Below are 18,677 nucleotides of genomic sequence, written 5' to 3'. Positions count from 1 at the left end.
TTAGAAAGGATAGAAAAAGTAGTCAATCGGCTTTAAGAATTTGTCTTGGGTGAGGTAATCAAGGAGCAAGAGAGATAAACAGTTTGGCAGATTCTTTTTGCATGGAGGTTTATTGTTTAAACAACTTCAGCAGGTCTTTGTCCTCCAACACCTTTATGGTTTTTGAATAGAAATTCAGCGAATTCCTGGTAAGGTGCTTTCTTTAATGCCTGGTTGTGCCAGAGATCTGGTGTGAGGTATGCATAGGTCTTTGCAATAGCTGCGTAAGTAGCCTTGGCGAAATTACCAAGGGTACATGTTGATCCCCTTGCGGACGTGTAACAATCTTCGATGCCAGCCATTTGAAGCAGTTTCTTTGGCACAGGTGCAGAGACAATACCTGTACCTCTGGGTGCAGGGATCAAACGTACTTGAACCGATCCACATTTACCAGTGACTTTGCAAGGTACAGTATGAGGGTCGCCAATTTTGTTACCCCAGTAACCACGACGTACTGGCACAACGGAGAGCTTGGCCAAGATGATAGCACCACGGATGGCAGTAGCTACTTCTTTAGAGCATTTTACGCCTAGACCAATGTGACCCTTGTAGTCACCAATGGCCACAAATGCCTAAAAAGCAATATTGGTATTAGAAAAATATGAATGAAATAATTAGATATATAAGTAAGGACGTTATTAAAAATTGTTACAAATTCACCTTGAAACGGGTGCGTTGACCTGCTCTAGTCTGCTTCTGTACAGGCATGATTTTTAAGACTTCGTCTTTTAAATCAACTCCGAGGAATTTGTCAATGATTTCGTATTCTTTGATTGGCAACGAGAAAAGATAGATATGTTCCAAGGATTCGATTTTTCCATCCCTGACCAGGCGGCCAAGCTTGGTCACTGGAACCCATTCTTTGCTGTCTTCTTTGCCACGTCCACGACCACGACCTCTTCCTCTGCCTCCGCGGCCTCTACCTCTTGAACCACCACGATCACCGCCACCTCCACGAGAGCCAAAGCCTCCACGGAATCCTCCACGCGCGGCTGGAGCAGCGTCCGCCATTCTGCAAGATTTCATAGGTGTTATTCTGACTGTAAGTAATCGTTACTGTTACCACCTAACCCCCAAAAACATGGTCATGTCGACAATAACATTTATTTCGGTAATCCGATAACAAATCGTTTCTTTAACAATTTCTCCTAAACCTTGTTAACGTTTGCATTCGAAATAATAGGTTGAAAATACTGAAATCGAATATTATTACAACAAAGTAAAAGAAATATCTTGGAGCGTACTTACATTATTTCTTTCTTCTAGATGTGGTTGCGGAAGAAAGACTGAGCGATCTTCGAGATATCGAGTATGCAACAGCGTCGACTGTATCGATTAGTCGTAACATAATGTATCTTTAATTATGGCGTTTGTCATATTTCCGGAATTTAAATTTAAAAAATTTTACCGCGAAAATTAATGTGCATGTATTTGTATCATTTGTTTTTTCTATCTCGTGAAGTTGATTACAGTACACGAAATCTGTGATGTTCCATTTCGAGCGAAATTAATTGGTCAAAATGGTTAAGTAAAAACAGTTTGTCAAAATACACTACCGACATAATACACGTTCTACGAGTTTGTATTTTTGAAAATGCGAATCAGGACGCAAGAACGAAAACATGACATCTGTAGAAACTATTTAAAAATGACATTGTCAAAAAGTTATTAACTTCTAATCTTCATGACAGAGATGATAGGATGTCATTGGGGGATCATCAGATCTGATGACCGATTTGAGTCAAACTGCATCTGAGGAGGCTGTCTTATTCCAACGCGGTTACAAGTTTTTGAAAAAGCTGGGCGAAGGTTCCTATGCGAAGGTAAGTTCTAGTTTGTACACGGTGTTCTCTTAACTTTTGCACACATTTTTTGAAGCACTTCTGTTAGATTGATAAAGAATGTTTCCAACGGAAGTTTATCGGTCTCCTGTCGGGTACGTGTTAAATTAAAAAAAATTATTATTCTTTCAATAAAAAATTGTGGTCACCTCAATTTTTTAAAATGGTTTTGAATATTCTTTACTTCATGTTATTGTAGTAATAATCCAAAATAAACAGAAAAGAAAAGAATATGTAATGCCATTTAAAAAAATCAAAGTGATCTCTATATTAAAAAAAAAAATAATTTTCTTAAATTTAATATCTCATTGTGTACCCAAGAGAAAACTGATAAACTTCTGTTCGTAAAATTTTTTTGTTAAATCAATAAGTGCTCGAAAAACTATATGCCAAAGTTAAAGAAACATCCTGTATGACATATAACTTGTACAAGCATCTAATTCATTTGATTTTTCAGTAACTATTTGATTTTTAGGTATATCTATCAGAGTATAAGTCAGATTCAGAACCAGACAAAAACAAGAGACTGGCTTGCAAGGTGATAGACACCAATAAAGCACCGAAAGATTTTGTCAGGAAGTTCCTGCCACGAGAGCTTGATATTCTGGTGAAAGTAAACCATCCCCATGTAGTGCATGTGCACAGTATATTCCAAAGACGAGCCAAATATTTTATGTTTATGCGATACGCTGAGAATGGAGATCTTCTTGAGTTCATACTGAAGAATGGTGCAGTTCAGGAAGGCCAAGCTCGTGTGTGGTTTAGACAACTTTCACTCGGTAGCATTACTATAAAATTGATAAGCAAAGCCGAATATATAGGTGGAGCATAGCGAATTCCGTCTATAAAAATTGTTGGTTCCTTTCAGCTCTCCAATATCTACATGAAATGGAGATAGCTCACCGCGATGTCAAGTGTGAGAATGTTCTTCTCACATCAAATTATAATCTGAAGCTTGCCGATTTTGGTTTCGCACGTTACGTGATCGATGATCGGGGAAAACAGGTCCTCAGTGACACTTATTGCGGTTCTCTATCCTATATTGCACCAGAAATCCTTCGGGGTTCTCCGTACAGCCCAAAGATGTCTGATATCTGGTCTCTGGGCGTTATTTTGTATATCTTACTGAACAAAGCAATGCCGTTCGATGACACCGATATCAAACGTCTGTATGTGCAACAGAGGAATCGCAAGTGGAAATTCCGTACGAAAGTCGTATCACTGTTGAGCGAGCAGGTGAAGAAGCTGGTCAGCGCTATTCTGGAACCTGATCCGGTGAAACGTTTAAGACTGGATCAGATCATTAGTTGCGAATGGATCGCCATGGATCCTAGACTCTTGACACTCACTCCTGCTGAACAAATTGCATTGACCAGCGCGCAGGAAGAAAGAAAGAAAATGGAAGAAAAGTTCTTCAGGAGAGATCCTGTTAGAGCCTTGATTTAATTAAAGGGAAAACAATAGAGTAAGTTACAAATTTCAATGTTTACTTTGCAGAAAATTTTCAAAGTGGAGGAGAAGACCAAGATAGAAACGCAACAGCCTAGTAAAGGGAAACAAGATGTTACTGTTATAAAGAAAGCTGGAAACGTTTGTATCGCCATTTATCGATTTCAATGTCTTCTGTTGTTGTGTTAACTATGCTTCTGTTTCTTTTTTTCTTTTTTTCTTATTTTTCAGGTGGTATTGTCTTCTATAGCAAGCGGACCTTTCTTAAGTAATGTCTGAGAAATAAAGAAACGTTATTGTTCTACCGTTAGCAATAATTTATTAATACAATGGATAAATATACATATTAATCATGATAAAGATACTGCTTAACATTGAAGTAACAAGGAACAGAATTTTGCAACGAATTAAATTCATTATATACAATGCAATATCATTTTCAGTTCCATATATATTGTGCTTTCATTAAGGATGTATCATTTGGTGTTCCCCATTGTACATAATAATTGAATCCATTGATAAAGGTTTCCACGTTTTCTTTAAGAGGAATGCTAATGATATGTTGGGGACTAGCGAGTCCTTCTAGATTCCAGACACCATTCGATAGTAATAGTAAGAGCTGATTGTTCGATAACCTGCTCACTTGAAACACATCCGTGGCTGACAATCTATATTCTTGTAAATTGTTCCATGGTTGATAATGCAAAAGCAATGTTTGCAACGACAATCGTAGTATGATCCATAGTGATTCTGACAGTGATTCCACAATTGCATCGATTATATTTGGAATGTGTAGAGCTATTGAACATGTAATAGCTTTTCTTAACATTCTGACTATTGCTGATTATTTACAGGACAAGAATTAAACAAACCTTTTAATTGATAAAGTTCTTTCGCAGCATACAAATAGATAGAAACAGAATGTAATTTTATGCAAACTATATATTCGTTCTCCCCTAATACAATTAATTTTGCTGACACCAAACCGCTCGAATTCAATCCGGGACTTTCATTTCTTATATTTTCATTGATACAATATTGAAGAAAGTTATTAAATTTACTTTGCTTTTTATGAATGGTTATATTTTTGTTCACAGTATCAACAACGTTTCTTTCCTCCACCACTTCTAATTTGTCAAGGTAAACTGCACGATCTGCAACGATTGTTGAACGCTTAAAAGGTATAAAGTTAAAAATATTTACTTTACTAACTTTCTAATGCTGCTTTAATTGTTGAAGCTGCTTTAGAATAGTCCTTCATGTCTTCAATAACAGGTAATACGCTTGGATAACTTTTGAAAAAATTGTTCAACTCTATATATCCATAGGAACCATTAACTGTAACGTTCCCAAGAATTTTTAAAGATTTTTGTAATTCGATTCTTGACTTGATGCTTTGCAAACGTTTCTGTTTTCCTAACTGATTGCTTATCAAATCAATCAAGTCAACATCATTTATTAAACCATCGATAACAAATGTTACCGCATCGACTGATCCTCGAATTTCTTTTTGGCCATTGACTATTTGATCTGTAGACTTTGATAATGTTCCTGTCAGAATCTGTCCCATTGCAGTGTCAGATACACTGCAAAATAAATATTGAATCATGTCGAATATTAGAAGTAAATGACGTATTTTGTACGTCGATGTCAATTAATTACTTTATATTATTAGCAGTGATACTATTAAAGATCTTGCGTCCCTTAATGATTACAGATTTCTGTTTCCCTGTAAGAGAATTTTTTGCCCAATCATTAAAATTTAAACTGTTCAAATTTTTTGCTGTCAGAAACATCACATTTGTCTTCCCAGCTACTAGAGCTTTTTCAGAATCGAATCTCATGACATCGGTTTTTAGATTCATATTATTAATTTTATTCTTTGCGTGTAATTTACCTGTGAATTCGTAACAAAAATAAATTGACTGCTTACAAAGAAACATTCGTAACAGATCAGTACCTATGATTTTTAATTTATTGAATGTCCATTTTGCAGTGATTTCTTGATCTTTACTATGCAACAAAGCATTATCAAACATATCATTAAAATCTGGAACCGAAGATTTTATAATAGAAATGTTTGAACCAATGATACCAGGTGTTTCAACATCACTCAGGGAGGCAACAATTTGTATCTCCTGTGGTTTCGTCTTACTTAAAACACGTTTGGAAATGTTCTTCCATGTTTCAAGATCTAATATATTCGAAATACTCTGAAAGAAATTTTTATTACGTGATGTTATAAAAAAAGAATTAATGGAAACAAAATGCTTACATTTATGGCAATATTTCCGACTATAGACACATTTGTAATGTGTAAATATCTTCCTTGCAAAACTGTAGCATTTTCAGTCATCCATAACTGTCCTAACAATCTTTTTAACTTGGTGTCATTTATACTTTGTATTTCTGGTTCGGTTAAGAATGTTACAGAGTCTTTAACCATAACGTTAAGTAGAACATCATTTTCTGTAAACGAGGCGAAAGAATGTGACAGATTTATTGCGTTTGTTTCTATGCTCCCAGATATTCGTTTCTTATACAGATTAACATGTTCTTTCAACTGTGACTTGTTGAATGGAAGGTAGTTAGTATAGAGATTATTTGCTGCGAATCCATTGCCTATAACGAGAATATTAAATATAGTTTCGTTCAAATAAATAATACATTAATTAAGAAAATAAACAATCGATCACCGAATGTTATATTTCCTAAGGATATCATGTTTTCAAGTTTGATAGCATCTCTCTCAAAATCAATAAAATTAACGTTATTAATGTTTTCTATGTGCATATCTTTCTCTGAAATCATGTCTCCTACTACTTTTGGCAGTTTTATTCGAATCTGAATTGGAGACAGAAGACTATCAACTGCTAAATCTGTTGTCACAATTGGACCTTGAAGAATCTTAGACTTGGTCCATGAATTTGCAAGTATTTCTGTAAAAGAAATATGAACTATTAGATGATGCTGTGTACAATTACAGTTTAATGTCGTTTTACCTGTTATGTTTATATTACTTAGATGAGTTGCAATTAAATTCTTTACAGTGACATTATGGTGGTACGTTTTAGTAGTCAGATTCAAAAGTTTAAAAGTATACATGAAATTTTCATTTAAATATCTTTTACCGAAATTTCCAAAAACGTGCGAACTATTGAGATCTTTTACGTTAAGATTATTAACATTTAAATCTGTTGCTTGAACTTCAGGAACAATTATAGTACTACTACATACAGGTGTCTGAATCCTTGAACATGCAAAAATATTCTTCATGTGTCTAGACTAAGATTAGTAACTGTAATAAGTATTAAGAAACCTTACGTCGGTAATTTCGAGTTATTGAAAGATAATGTTATTCCACCATTATGAGGAAAATGTTTTCTTCCTGATACAGTAACTGTATCCTGGGAGTTAATGGTAATCCAATTTTGTGATCCATATAACGTAACATTGTTCCATTTCTAAATAAGAATTTATCCGTGTTAATTAGCTATTCAAACAAGACTTTGACAACAACAAATTTCTTACTATCTTTTCGTTTAAAAGCGCCAGAGTTGCCGGTACTCTACTGTTCAACGGTATTGTATTAGACAAAATTTCTTTAATCGATCGTATCTTGTGGCCAATCAAGTCTTGCGATCTCAAATTCTCGATTTTAGCATTCTCCAGAGTTATAAGGTGATCTACATTCATGGACTCAAAAATTTCTATCAAAGGATTTAAGGTTCTTAGTCCTATTATACGTCCGCGTGGATGGACGGAGCCGTTTACTCTAATTTTTATTGCCTGAATGGTACCAGTCATTATTATCGGAGCTCCTTGCAATGGCAATAAAATTCCGCTTTCCATTAAGTGAAATTCTGTGGTTTCAATTTGTTGCATTTGCAGTTGTTGTTTCGTTATGTTTACGGCAATATCCAATGTTATGAAAGCGTTCATTACGTTTACATTGGAGAAAGTATGTTTTCCTGCAATACAACTTTTTATACAGTCATTCTATTATGTAAAAGATGTCAATTTTTAATTTTACCTGAAAGTTTCTGATCACCAACTACTTTTAAAATATTCTTTTCTAAATCATCCAGCATCTTCCCATTGAACAATTTACCAATTTCAACTTTTTTGATAGGAAAACTAAACTGTGGGCACTTCCAATTCTCAATTTCCATTGTTCTTAAAGCTTTAAAAGCCTGTACTTGATTTTTAATGGATGGTTTTCTCAACTTGGATAGAAGATGAGAATTTTCTTTGACATTCAAATGATTTACTTTACACTTTGCTTTGCACTTAACTCTAAGCTTTCCCATATTTGAGAAAGTAATTGGTGAAGCATCAGAATGTGATTTATTGTTCAAACTAATTTTCTGATTTTCCAATTTATTGGTCAGTTTTTTATATTCTTTCGTTGCATCACTTAATGCTTCAGAATTATGGTCATTTATCTGTAGAAATAGTAGGTATTAATTCATGTAATTGATTGCAATGGTATATTTGAATTGAATCTTACATTATAAATAAGAAGCTGGTCAATGTAACCATTTAAAATTTTAATAGGATTCTTCAGAACTAAATTTTCTGTCAGAATAGTTCTTTGAGTTGCCTTCTTTGCATTATTATTCCATGTCCTGATCTCCTCCTGCAAGTCCTTGTAAGATTTCTGTTTGACCCATTTTGGTTCCTGTATAGACCAACTGCTATTCTTATACTTTACTAATAGTAATTTTTTCTTATGCAGCACAAGTTGTTGAAATTGATCAACTCCAAACAGTTTTACATCTGAATATTTGAATCTCCAGCCATCGTACTGATATGTCAGTATTGCATCTTCGCGCAAAAGTAGAAGCAACATTGCATCGTTTGAAAATATTGATGCAGATCTTCCAAATTGAATTTGTTGAAAGGGAACAAAACGATCATGAACTTCTTTGTATAGAATTGTAGAAGAATCTGTGATAAGGCATAGAAACTGCTCCATATAGTGGGTTTCTTCTAACCGGAGGGAAGAAATGTCTTGGCTCGATGGCAGTCTTTGAGTTACAGCAAATTCACTATGCCTGAAGAAATACTTAAAGATCAAAGTAATAGGCCCGGTTGTAGCAAGATACATAATTCCCTTGTTGTAAAATGGAATTAATTTTTTGGCGCCATAAGGTATGACTTGTACCAAGTCAAAGTAATCATTAACCCAGATATAGATTGAAATGTTCATATCGGAAACAATGCCTAGGTATAATTGATTTATTCCATGCCAGATTGCTAAATCAGTCATGTTACTGGACTTGAAATCATGAATGGGATACAGACGATACTCTTTAGTGAGTCGCAAAACTAGGATCGAGTTCTCCTGATAGTGAACTATCAAAAGAGTTTTATACTCGCAACAGTTTACTATTATTTTTCTACCTCTGGTTATAGGATAAGCAGCCTCAAAATAGAAAACATAATTCTGAAAAAAAATTTTAAAAAACTATTGAATATACTTGAACACATATACACATATAATACATAATATGCATAATAAAGTTAAATTAATAAATACAACACATACATCTATTCTGTATAAAGATATGTTTAAAGCATCCAAAACCACTGAAAACCAAAGTAATTGGTGATCATTTTGAAGAGAAAAGAAATCAATATCTTTCACATTGTTGAAGTTCAGTTGACTATGATCTTGAAATTCTCGTATTATATTGATACCTAAAAAGTGTGTTACGAATGCGAAATAATTAAAAAATTAGAATAATCGATTGTACGGTTCGATTGGTTCGATATGATCTGACAGAAAGTCAGATTGCACGTGGACATGGCGATATGTATGCTGTAAATATGATCGACCTTAAGGTTGATGATAACTATCAGCTGCTGTCTTAATAACCTTAACGGTAACCGTGATTTTCGAGTGTGTAGAACCGCGAATATGACCACATACGAGGAGATACGGGACAATTTGACAGCTCAGATTTACGAACTGGAAGCTCTGCAATCTGTTTACCCGAAAGAATTGCTTATTACAGATAATGGAATACTTGCTGACATTAATGAATTTATTAAAAATCCAACAGAAGAACTTCCTCAACAGTTAGAGTACTCGATCGACCTTTCAATGAATGGTGTAAGTCTCGATTTTATTGCAGTCTATTGTCTCTACTGTAATATTCATTTAAAACTCCTGTGTCTTCTGCAGGGACATATTGAATTGTTAGTTAGTCTATCTATTAATTATCCCAGAGAGAAGCCAGCAGTATACGCAAGGAGTTCGCGGTTACATAGAACTCAGCAACTTCTTCTTAATCGAGCTCTAAGCCACATCATAGAACGTCAAGAAGAGAATGAACCTTGCATCTACACATTGATATCGTGGTTACAAGACAATGGAGAAGATTATATCGCTGCTTCCAACACAAGTCAGGGGAAGGAATCAATCGGAAGATGCAGAAAGGAAGAGCAAAAATCTACAACTTTTGCCCGATATTGGATATACAGTCATCATATATATAGCAAATTTAAAAGAAAGGAGGTAGTTAATATAGCGAAAGAAAATTGTCTTACAGGTTTCTCTATGGCTGGAAAGCCAGGTGTTATTTGCGTGGAAGGAGCCCACGAAGATTGCGAATATTATTGGCAAAAAGTATGTGATATGCCATATATGTAATTTTTTTAATCTAATTTGAACATTGTTTAAATCAATAATTTATATAGCTGAATTATTTAAATAATTTCAATAATTTTAGGTAAAGTCTATGAACTGGCATAGAATAGTGATACGATTATTGGAGAAGCATGAAGATTGTCCAAATATAGACAGCATGCGTCAATTTAACGATATTCAAGAAATAGCTTTTCCTACTTCTGAACGTCATAATGATTTAGGACAACTATTAAAATATTTAACAGATCTTAACTTACAACACGCGTTTAAAGAACTATTCGGGCTTGAAGGAAAATTTAGCGAGATATCGGATTCGTGAATTTATAAAAGATATATTGTTCAGAAATTATATTTATTTTTAATACTGTTTCTAATAAATACATACCCCTGTTGAATATTTCTCTCTTGTATCGACCGAATTTCATTTTCGTCTTATTCATGATATGTTCGCTGATTTTCTTATCAATTTCAGCTATTGCGTTAGCATTTAAATCTTTCATTACTAAAAATAATATTATAATGCATATTATTTTTAAAAAATAGAATACTTAAGAGTATACTTGATAAAAATCTACATACCATAATCTGATCGTAATTTTTCAGAACGTTTTGTTGTTTGATCAAGTGCGATATTTAAAGCATAACTTCTTCCCTGATGTACCCGACATGTTATTAAATTAATTAATAGAAAAATTAATAGAACTCTTACTATCATGTTTGCACAAAGGCACTTGGATTGCTTGTATCACAGATATATCAGAGATGAAAGAGAAGAGTTGCTATATGATGTGTTTATATTTTTTGTCCTTACAACTCATAACAGAAACTCTCTAAATTCGAATGCAAACCATCATATATACAAACTTTACACTTGAAAATGGCAGTTGTATTTAATTTGACCTATGAATATTTAATCATCAAGGAATGAAACAGAAACATGGATTTTCATATAAAGAATTTATTTAATTTATTTAATGCTAAGAAAACATCGATTATATTAGATTGTAAATTTTATCTAACTGTTGCATAACGCAAAAATTCATTGGTGAGGAACTGTCCTGGGATATAAGGAGCCGGCGGTCCAAGAATATCCTGTGTTGGAGTATGAACTTTGATTTGCCTCATGTGTGTATCACGACCATTTTGATGATTACTTATCACAGCTATCTGTATCATAAATGTCCTGATAGGTCTATTATTTATATCTTTTATTAGGATCACAACCCAACCACTAGGTTCGTTCAGGTCCATGACTTCTACTTCTTGAAGATCATTGAAATTTGTGCCTGCTCTAATACTTATCCTAGAAAGAGCAGTTTATTATATTAACACGGAGGGCTTTTAGCTGTAGACTCATTAATTTTAATAATATTGTTACCTGCTGGGAGTATAACTTTCATCCAACTTATAATCGGTATAGATACATATATCTCTTATTGTTGTTTTTCTCTTGAATTGGATATTCACCAAGTGTGGAAGTTGACCATCGGATTGCCAATATGTTTCTGTAACATCATCTCGGAGTTGATCCACGCCAAAACCAGGTTTACAGCTGGATAAACTCCAAATTGCACGATTTCCAACTTCTCGTACACGACCAGCCAACTTTTTCTGCACAGGATCTATTTCCCCTAAATCAATAGAATATACTGTACTTAATCAAAGTAAAAACGCTCCAAGAAAAATAATTAAGCGATTTGTTACCTGCGTTATTAGTCTTATTGGTCATGGTAGAGGTTTCCTAAATAATTTAAAGCAATGTCATCAAATTTAAATACGTTTTTATTTAGACCATATTAGATTAACGTTAGACCATAAGAGATAAGCTTATTCGAAATTAAGTAAGTTTTGCCACAAAATCAATCGAGAATTGTTTATCCAGAAGTTTCGAATCAAATCTGTCAAAACTGTTGTGATACATTTATTGTGTATAGAATTGTAGTACAGGTGAACATGTATACGATACGATACCTAAACAGAGGATAGTAGTGCCACCTGTGATGAAACTTCCAAGCTTATTGTCAATCAGTTCTACTATCTGCTAGATGGCGCAAGCGGTATCATCCTGGGGGGATTTGTATCACCGCAGACGTAACTCTAACTAACTAACGTTTCCACGCGCGTGTATAACCTCGACAGTAGTGACTGCCACCACGTGTTCATCCGGTTACAGATGCTAGAGAAATCACGAAAGAGAGATTCACACATAGAACATCGCAGCCGCTAAACCATCGTCAACTACGAAGTCACTGGAAATGTCCCTAGGACTATCGGCATCCCTACGAGGCGCTAAAGCTGGGTCTCGGTCCACAGAACACTAGCGTGGAGTACGCACACCAAATAAAGAGACTCCGGAACCACACCAGTATTTCCTCCATATTGTCGCACGTAGGAAAATACCTACGTCTGCAATAGTTCTGCCACTTCAAGTGGAAAACCAAATGATAATTTTCTACTCTGTAAGATTTTTTTTGTAACAAGTAACACATACGGTTTTTAGGAAACTCATTTTGCATTAAAATGCCTGCTTTTTCAGTCATTATTTATGAAATTGTTGTATTTTGATAAATTGTTATTGGTATCTAATGAGCATACTGTTTAAGCACGTATTTCAATCATTTATGTCTGTAATAAATCCCACACGAAAAATTCATATCGTCATTGCAAGGAATAAGTACCTTCTACATGTAATCCGCATCCTGTTACAGTATTTTTCTACAATATGAGTCGTTTTTTCGCAACTGGTTATGATTCTGATACTGATACTGTATCGGAAGAGGAGCAAGTACCTAGGGGACCAACTGCAGCTTTCACAGTAAGTGCAAATCGCTTTCCAAGTTGAGGTTTTAATTCAATTTTTAAGTACTTATTGCTTGTGTTTATTCGTCGTACAGTTCAGCGATGAAGAAGAAGAGACAAAACGGGTCGTTCGTTCGACAAAGGAGAAGAGATACGAAGAGATTGCAAATCTCATCAAACTCATACGAAACTATAAAAAGATTAAAGACATGAGCAGTATGCTGTCCAGTAAGTGTTTAAGACAATTAACATATACGATTGAATAAACTTAGCCGAAGAATATATTTTTATGCAATTATAGGTTTCGAGGATCTAATGCGTGCCTATCAAAAGGCATTACCTGTAATCGCGAAAGAGGAGGCTGGCCAAACACCACGATTTTATGTCAGATGTTTGGTGGAAATGGAAGATTTCATTAATGAAATATGGGAGGATCGTGAAGGGCGTAAAAATATGTCAAAGAACAATTCAAAGTCTTTAACTTCTTTGCGTCAGAAACTTCGTAAATATAACAAAGACTTTGAAGATGACATAGCCAAGTTCAGAGAGAATCCGGATCAAGACGACGACGAGGAGGAGGATAAACGTAAATATGTAGAATTTTGAATTATATATATATATATATGTTCGAAAGAGAAATTAATCGATAGCTAACGTTTTAGCCGAAGAAGTTGTAGAATCTGAGGAAGAGGATGACAGTGCTGTAGCTTTCAAGAAAGCTGGGTCCGAAGCAAGCGAACCAGACATATCCAAATTCAAAGTTAGTGATACGATTGCTAATATTAGAAGACATTCAAAGTATTTGTTGGACAAGTTTATAATAGTTCACGAATTACATGGTTTTCTAGAAAAGTGCGGCTGACGGTGAAGATGGTAGCGAAAGTGAATCTGATTGGGGCAGCTCCTCGGACAGTGAAAGCACGAGTAGTGAAGACGAGGGCCAATATCAAAATATTCGCGAGCGATTCATTAAAAAGTATCTCTAAGCACGATCATTAGCAATTAATATATTTGATGGAATCGATACAAGTTCCTGTTTGTTTCAAGTAGAGCGGCTGATAAGGAGGAGGAAGAAGACAAGGCGAAGCGGAAAGAGCAGCGAAAGGAGCGTAAAGACAAGGAAAGGAAAAAGAGGAAGGACGAGGATGACGGCGAAGGTGAATGGGAGACCGTGAAGGGCGGTGTGGCCATCCCATCCGAGAAGCCGAAAATGTTCGCCAAAGATGCTGAGATCAACGTGGCTGCTGTTTTGAAGAAGCTGTCCGAAATCATTGCCGCTCGTGGTAAAAAACGAACAGACAGACGGGAACAGATAGAGCTGTTGCACGAGTTGCAATCGATAGCTGATGCTCATAATCTTGGGCCAACTGTTGCGGTGAAGATCAAGTTCTCTATAGTATCCTCTATCTTCGATTACAATCCAAAGGTATCGGACGCAATGAAGCCTGAGTACTGGTCCAAGATCCTGGAACGTATAACAGAGATGCTGGACATGCTGCTGAGTACCAAAGACATGGTGATCGCCGAGAACGTATCTGAGGATGCGGAAGAGTTTGAGACCGCTCCGTATAAAATACATGGATGCGTGTTGACATTGGTAGAACGTTTAGACGAAGAGTTCACGAAATTGTTAAAGGAGTGCGATCCGCACAGTAACGAGTACGTAGAACGATTGAAAGATGAGAAACAAGTGTCGACAATAATTGATAAGGTTCAAGAATACTTGGAAAGACAAAGAACCGTGTCCGAACTCTGTCGCGTATATCTACGTAAAATCGAGCATTTGTATTACAAGTTTGATCCGAGTGTTCTTAAACAGAAAGAGGTGAGCACATTGCTATTGGAAATGCAAATGTGTATAGAAAGTACTTAATTATTGATGCCTTGTTTCAGGGAGAACTCGGTTCAGACGTTACAACGTCCGTCCAAGTAATGGAGAAACTTTGTAAATATGTTTACGCTCATGATGGAACGGACAGGCTCAGGACTCGTGCGATCCTTTCTCATATTTATCATCACGCTCTTCACGATAACTGGTTTCAAGCGCGCGACCTAATTTTAATGTCTCATTTACAAGAAACCATTCAGCATTCCGATCCAGCTACACAGGTCTGTGTTCTCCATAATTATATAATTCGTCGGGTATAATCTCTATACTCCTGGATATAGCTAAATTGTCGTTCGTTTGTAGATTTTGTACAACAGAACTATAGCTCACCTGGGCTTGTGCGCGTTCCGTCACGCGAATATTAAAGACGCACACAATTGTCTGGTCGATTTGATGGTAACAGGAAAGGTGAAGGAACTTCTGGCGCAAGGTCTTCTTCCTCAGAGACAGCACGAGCGTAGTAAGGAGCAAGAGAAGATCGAGAAACAGAGGCAAATGCCGTTCCATATGCACATCAATTTAGAACTTTTGGAATGCGTTTATTTGGTCTCTGCAATGCTCATTGAAATCCCATACATGGCTGCTCATGAGTTCGATGCGAGAAGGAGAATGATTTCGAAGACTTTCTATCAACAGTTGAGATCCAGCGAACGTCAGTCGTTGGTCGGTCCTCCGGAATCGATGAGGGAGCACGTTGTGGCCGCGGCGAAAGCGATGCGCAACGGAAACTGGTCGGCATGCAATAATTTCATAATCAACGAGAAGATGAACGCTAAAGTTTGGAATCTTTTCTATCAAGCGGATAAAGTTCGAGACATGCTTACAAGATTGATCAAAGAAGAGGCTTTGAGGACGTATTTATTCACCTATTCGCACGTCTATGATTCTATCTCTATGCCAAAACTGGCGGAGATGTTCCAATTGAAGCGACCCGTTGTTCATTCTATTATCAGTAAAATGATCATCAACGAGGAGCTTATGGCGTCACTGGATGACCCCACAGAAACCGTTGTTATGCATCGCAGCGAGCCAAGTCGTCTTCAATCTCTAGCGTTGCAGCTCACCGACAAAGTGAACAATTTTGTCGACTCCAACGAACGTATTTTCGAAATGAAACAAGGTGATCGATTGCGTTTTTAAATAGCTAAACATTCGGAATTGTTCACAGGTAATAACGCAATGTCTTTTATTGCAGGGAATTTTTTTTCAAGAGGAAATCAAGGAAATTTCCGCGATAGACAAAATTATAACCGACAAGGGCAAGATTGGGGTCGCCAGAGACGAGATCGCGACAGGGATCGTAATCGCGAAGAGAATCGAAATTATTAAATTTAAAACATTGAATATTATTTACTTGGGTATTCGATGTATCGTAATTATACCGTGTACACGCTCATGTAAATAATGTTGAAAATAACAGCATATATAAACTACAGTACATTATTTTATTATCTACACAATATTTACAACTACATAAAACAATCCATTTACAGTACAAGAATAAAAAATATCAATTATACAAAGTGTCTCAACTAGCTTGACCATTTCAATCTAAGAGATTCTGTATATACGCGCGCGCGCGTGTGTGTGTGTGTGTGTGTGTGGAGAGAGAGAGAGAGAGAAACTCTTTTTCCTTTTATTGTTGGTTAAGTGTTATTCTCATATCTCTTGTACCTTTTCGAGGATGTTATTGCCCGTTATAATGCTATCGGATGTAAGAACAAGTCGGATTCCTGAGGATTTTTCTATGTGTCTGCAAGCAGCAATTTCGGCGTATGTAATACCACCTATGACGCAAATTATCACTGTTTTCGGGTGTAATGTACTATATTGTCCGCTTACAACGCAATCCGGTAAACTAGATAATTCATCAAGATTCCGACGATCGCTTTCCTGATTTACAACAACGTTCAATGCTTGGGCCTGTGGAAACAATTTGGAACTGTTAGATTTAGCAAAATATTAACTGAACAATTGCATGAATTACTATACTAACAATCACGGGGATATAAGTGTTATTGAACACGTAACTAGGACATGTACGTCCTTTCTTTTCTATTTGCTTAAAATAACTTGGCAAAAGCTTCATCCTCTGAGCACCATTGTTCCATTCGCTGGTCCAATTTGGTAATTTATGCAGGAGATTCTCCGGTCTGCATCTGAGTAAACCCACGCTTTGCAATTTATAAAATAACGGAATGTGCTTGTAACCGTGAGCGTGAAGATGCAGCTTTTGGACGGATAATAGCTCGTTTTGCGTGACACCGTCGCTCGCGATAGATAACAAACAGAGCAAACGTAAAGTTCTTAGCGGATGATCATCTAAAAAAACAATTAATCGTTTTAAAAACAATAATTTCAATCTATTCAATAGACTGCATACCGATATATCTTTCAATGTAACTTAAACATTCTTTTCTATCTTTGCATTCGATTATGGACTTTTCTGTTCTTTGAATAGTCTGAAAGTCTGATCCTAGTGTGTCCGCAATAAGTTGGCAGGCAGAAATGTGGAAAGCTAATTGCCGTGTCATGTCCTTAGTCTTCTGTAATCTTATTGCTACATATCGCTCCATTTCAGACAGCTTCATTGTTTTTATGGCGTCTTGTTCAGCTAATAGAAAACATCCTATGTTACTAATAGAATTAACAAGTCATTCATGCACAGAAAGGTCTATATACATTTTAGAGATTTAGCTTTTCCATGTAAGATGGGGAAAACATCGCTGCATAGTTTGTCCCTTACTTCTCCGTAAATCTGGTCTTTGCTCGGATCCAATTTTGTTTGAGAATTGCCCAAGATTCCTACGCCGGCGTTTATTTTGACGACCTCGCACAATAAGCCTGCGTATGTTACTGGTGTTAGAAGCGGCGTGACTAAATCGTAATTTCTGTCCATCAAAATCAAAGCTCCAACTTCATTCTCTGCGTTCGACGAACCTAAACATTGTTTCATAGAATCTATAATCGTTAGCATTTGTTCGCTGTGTTTGCCAAACGAAAGCGTGAGTTTGGGAGAACCAAGTATGAGCAGTAGAGACCATAGGCTACGTGCCAATGCCGGTAGCAAAGTGGTATCTTCGTAATAATAAAGATCAGCAAACATAGGAGTTTCTAATGATAGAACATTGCCATCTAATCTTATGAATTCCCAGGACAACGATTGTACGGTCACTAGTTCGGATAATCCTGAACAAACGACATTCTGATTATGATAAAATTTGTTATCGTCTCATCTGGAAATGATAAGCAACTGGTTACCCTCTTCTTCGATAATTGAGTGAAGTACTGCTGGCACAAATGGAGTGACCAGAATATGATGACACGGTTGTATATGCTGCTTAACGTTTGGTAAAATTTCTGACTGAATTTGATCCAATACTTTTTTACAAGAGATTAAATCGCTCGAGACCAAGAAGACGTGTTGAGAGTTTGAAAGCTTAAAACCATCTAGTTGTTCCATTTTATATATTTTATCCACTCCGTAGCATCTGTATGAAATATAATGTTATAGAATGTGTCTTTTAAATGAAAGCTTAAGTGGCAATGAGGAAGAATTACTTGAATACAGAAACTCCAACAAAATTGTCCAAAGTTTTCATGAGTTTCTGTTCTATCACTAAATCTTTCATTCCAGGAATCGCATCCAACATTTCGATAAGCCTTTGTTGACTGATTTGTTGCAGTACGTTCAATCTATCGTCCAGCGTGATATTCATGTTCCTAGTACTACGAACTCCTAGCGATAATGCTGCTTAAAGGTCGATATGTCACTTCGACTATTCCGAGTTCAAACATAAGGTTTCGTTTAAATTCTCAAGAGAATTTTCCTGTTGACCGGCCGCGTAGTGAATGAACGACAGCCAAAGTTCTTTAACCCTTCGGGGTTAGAAGGATTTTGTATTTTTTATTGACCAACATGAATTCGACACAAAGCTAAATACTGTGTATGTAATTCTTATGTCTCGTTCCTTCGAATGCAGTGAATGTTCTTCGATAATTCTTC

General features: G+C 36.0%; 7 protein-coding genes across 10 annotated transcripts; 3 read left to right on the top strand and 4 right to left on the bottom strand.

The window, feature by feature from the left end:
* Positions 1-91: 91 nt before the first annotated feature.
* RpS2 (ribosomal protein S2) lies at positions 92-1,372 on the bottom strand. The gene is made up of 3 exons (XM_033481567.2): positions 1,288-1,372; positions 700-1,051; positions 92-611 (listed from the first exon to the last, which is right to left on the bottom strand). Exons 2-3 carry the CDS (start codon positions 1,048-1,050, stop codon positions 117-119), a joined length of 846 nt encoding a protein of 281 aa, XP_033337458.1. The 5' UTR covers position 1,051; positions 1,288-1,372; the 3' UTR covers positions 92-116.
* On the top strand, positions 1,306-4,401 carry LOC117226824 (testis-specific serine/threonine-protein kinase 3). 2 transcript variants are annotated; one of them, XM_033481561.2, is made up of 5 exons: positions 1,306-1,348; positions 1,731-1,862; positions 2,356-2,659; positions 2,749-3,308; positions 3,378-4,401. In XM_033481561.2, the coding sequence occupies exons 2-5, from the start codon at positions 1,767-1,769 to the stop codon at positions 3,516-3,518; spliced, it is 1,101 nt and encodes a 366-aa protein (XP_033337452.1). In that variant the 5' UTR covers positions 1,306-1,348; positions 1,731-1,766; the 3' UTR covers positions 3,519-4,401. The 2 variants fall into 2 exon arrangements, with proteins under 2 accessions (XP_033337452.1, XP_033337451.1); XM_033481560.2 differs by lacking the exon at positions 1,306-1,348 and having other exon boundaries at positions 1,467-1,862; positions 3,378-3,470; positions 3,561-4,401.
* LOC117226816 (uncharacterized) lies at positions 3,623-10,769 on the bottom strand. Its single transcript, XM_033481538.2, has 15 exons — positions 10,564-10,769; positions 10,370-10,486; positions 8,881-9,032; positions 7,840-8,778; positions 7,363-7,774; positions 6,861-7,300; positions 6,654-6,793; positions 6,332-6,579; positions 6,026-6,268; positions 5,605-5,951; positions 5,290-5,542; positions 4,992-5,226; positions 4,542-4,915; positions 4,202-4,483; positions 3,623-4,127 (listed from the first exon to the last, which is right to left on the bottom strand). The coding sequence occupies exons 1-15, from the start codon at positions 10,697-10,699 to the stop codon at positions 3,769-3,771; spliced, it is 4,677 nt and encodes a 1,558-aa protein (XP_033337429.2). The 5' UTR covers positions 10,700-10,769; the 3' UTR covers positions 3,623-3,768.
* LOC117226825 (RWD domain-containing protein 2A) lies at positions 9,043-10,379 on the top strand. The gene is made up of 3 exons (XM_033481562.2): positions 9,043-9,447; positions 9,520-9,963; positions 10,067-10,379. Exons 1-3 carry the CDS (start codon positions 9,181-9,183, stop codon positions 10,301-10,303), a joined length of 948 nt encoding a protein of 315 aa, XP_033337453.1. The 5' UTR covers positions 9,043-9,180; the 3' UTR covers positions 10,304-10,379.
* Positions 10,770-10,926: 157 nt separating the features above from the next.
* Positions 10,927-11,950, bottom strand: APC10 (anaphase-promoting complex subunit 10). Its single transcript, XM_033481572.2, has 3 exons — positions 11,689-11,950; positions 11,363-11,615; positions 10,927-11,287 (listed from the first exon to the last, which is right to left on the bottom strand). The coding sequence occupies exons 1-3, from the start codon at positions 11,711-11,713 to the stop codon at positions 10,996-10,998; spliced, it is 570 nt and encodes a 189-aa protein (XP_033337463.1). The 5' UTR covers positions 11,714-11,950; the 3' UTR covers positions 10,927-10,995.
* Positions 11,951-12,078: 128 nt separating this feature from the next.
* On the top strand, positions 12,079-16,106 carry eIF3c (eukaryotic translation initiation factor 3 subunit C). Of its 2 annotated transcripts, none has more exons than XM_033481541.2 (10): positions 12,079-12,443; positions 12,693-12,799; positions 12,879-13,011; positions 13,085-13,369; positions 13,446-13,543; positions 13,632-13,759; positions 13,831-14,608; positions 14,677-14,892; positions 14,975-15,791; positions 15,867-16,106. In XM_033481541.2, the coding sequence occupies exons 2-10, from the start codon at positions 12,707-12,709 to the stop codon at positions 15,998-16,000; spliced, it is 2,682 nt and encodes an 893-aa protein (XP_033337432.2). In that variant the 5' UTR covers positions 12,079-12,443; positions 12,693-12,706; the 3' UTR covers positions 16,001-16,106. The 2 variants fall into 2 exon arrangements, with proteins under 2 accessions (XP_033337432.2, XP_033337433.2); XM_033481542.2 differs by having other exon boundaries at positions 12,080-12,443; positions 13,834-14,608.
* On the bottom strand, positions 16,098-18,390 carry Vps33B (vacuolar protein sorting 33B). 2 transcript variants are annotated; one of them, XM_033481552.2, is made up of 7 exons: positions 18,233-18,390; positions 17,933-18,162; positions 17,354-17,860; positions 17,055-17,285; positions 16,668-16,993; positions 16,514-16,594; positions 16,098-16,424 (listed from the first exon to the last, which is right to left on the bottom strand). In XM_033481552.2, the coding sequence occupies exons 1-7, from the start codon at positions 18,388-18,390 to the stop codon at positions 16,377-16,379; spliced, it is 1,581 nt and encodes a 526-aa protein (XP_033337443.2). In that variant the 3' UTR covers positions 16,098-16,376. The 2 variants fall into 2 exon arrangements, with proteins under 2 accessions (XP_033337443.2, XP_033337442.2); XM_033481551.2 differs by having other exon boundaries at positions 16,098-16,594.
* Between the last annotated feature and the right edge of the window lie 287 nt (positions 18,391-18,677).

The sequence above is a fragment of the Megalopta genalis genome, chromosome 5 (genome assembly GCF_051020955.1).
Source record: "Megalopta genalis isolate 19385.01 chromosome 5, iyMegGena1_principal, whole genome shotgun sequence".
Classification (NCBI taxonomy): domain Eukaryota; kingdom Metazoa; phylum Arthropoda; class Insecta; order Hymenoptera; family Halictidae; genus Megalopta; species Megalopta genalis.
The sequence above is the reverse complement of the archived record's forward strand: the minus strand, read 5'-3'. Positions and strand labels throughout refer to the sequence as shown.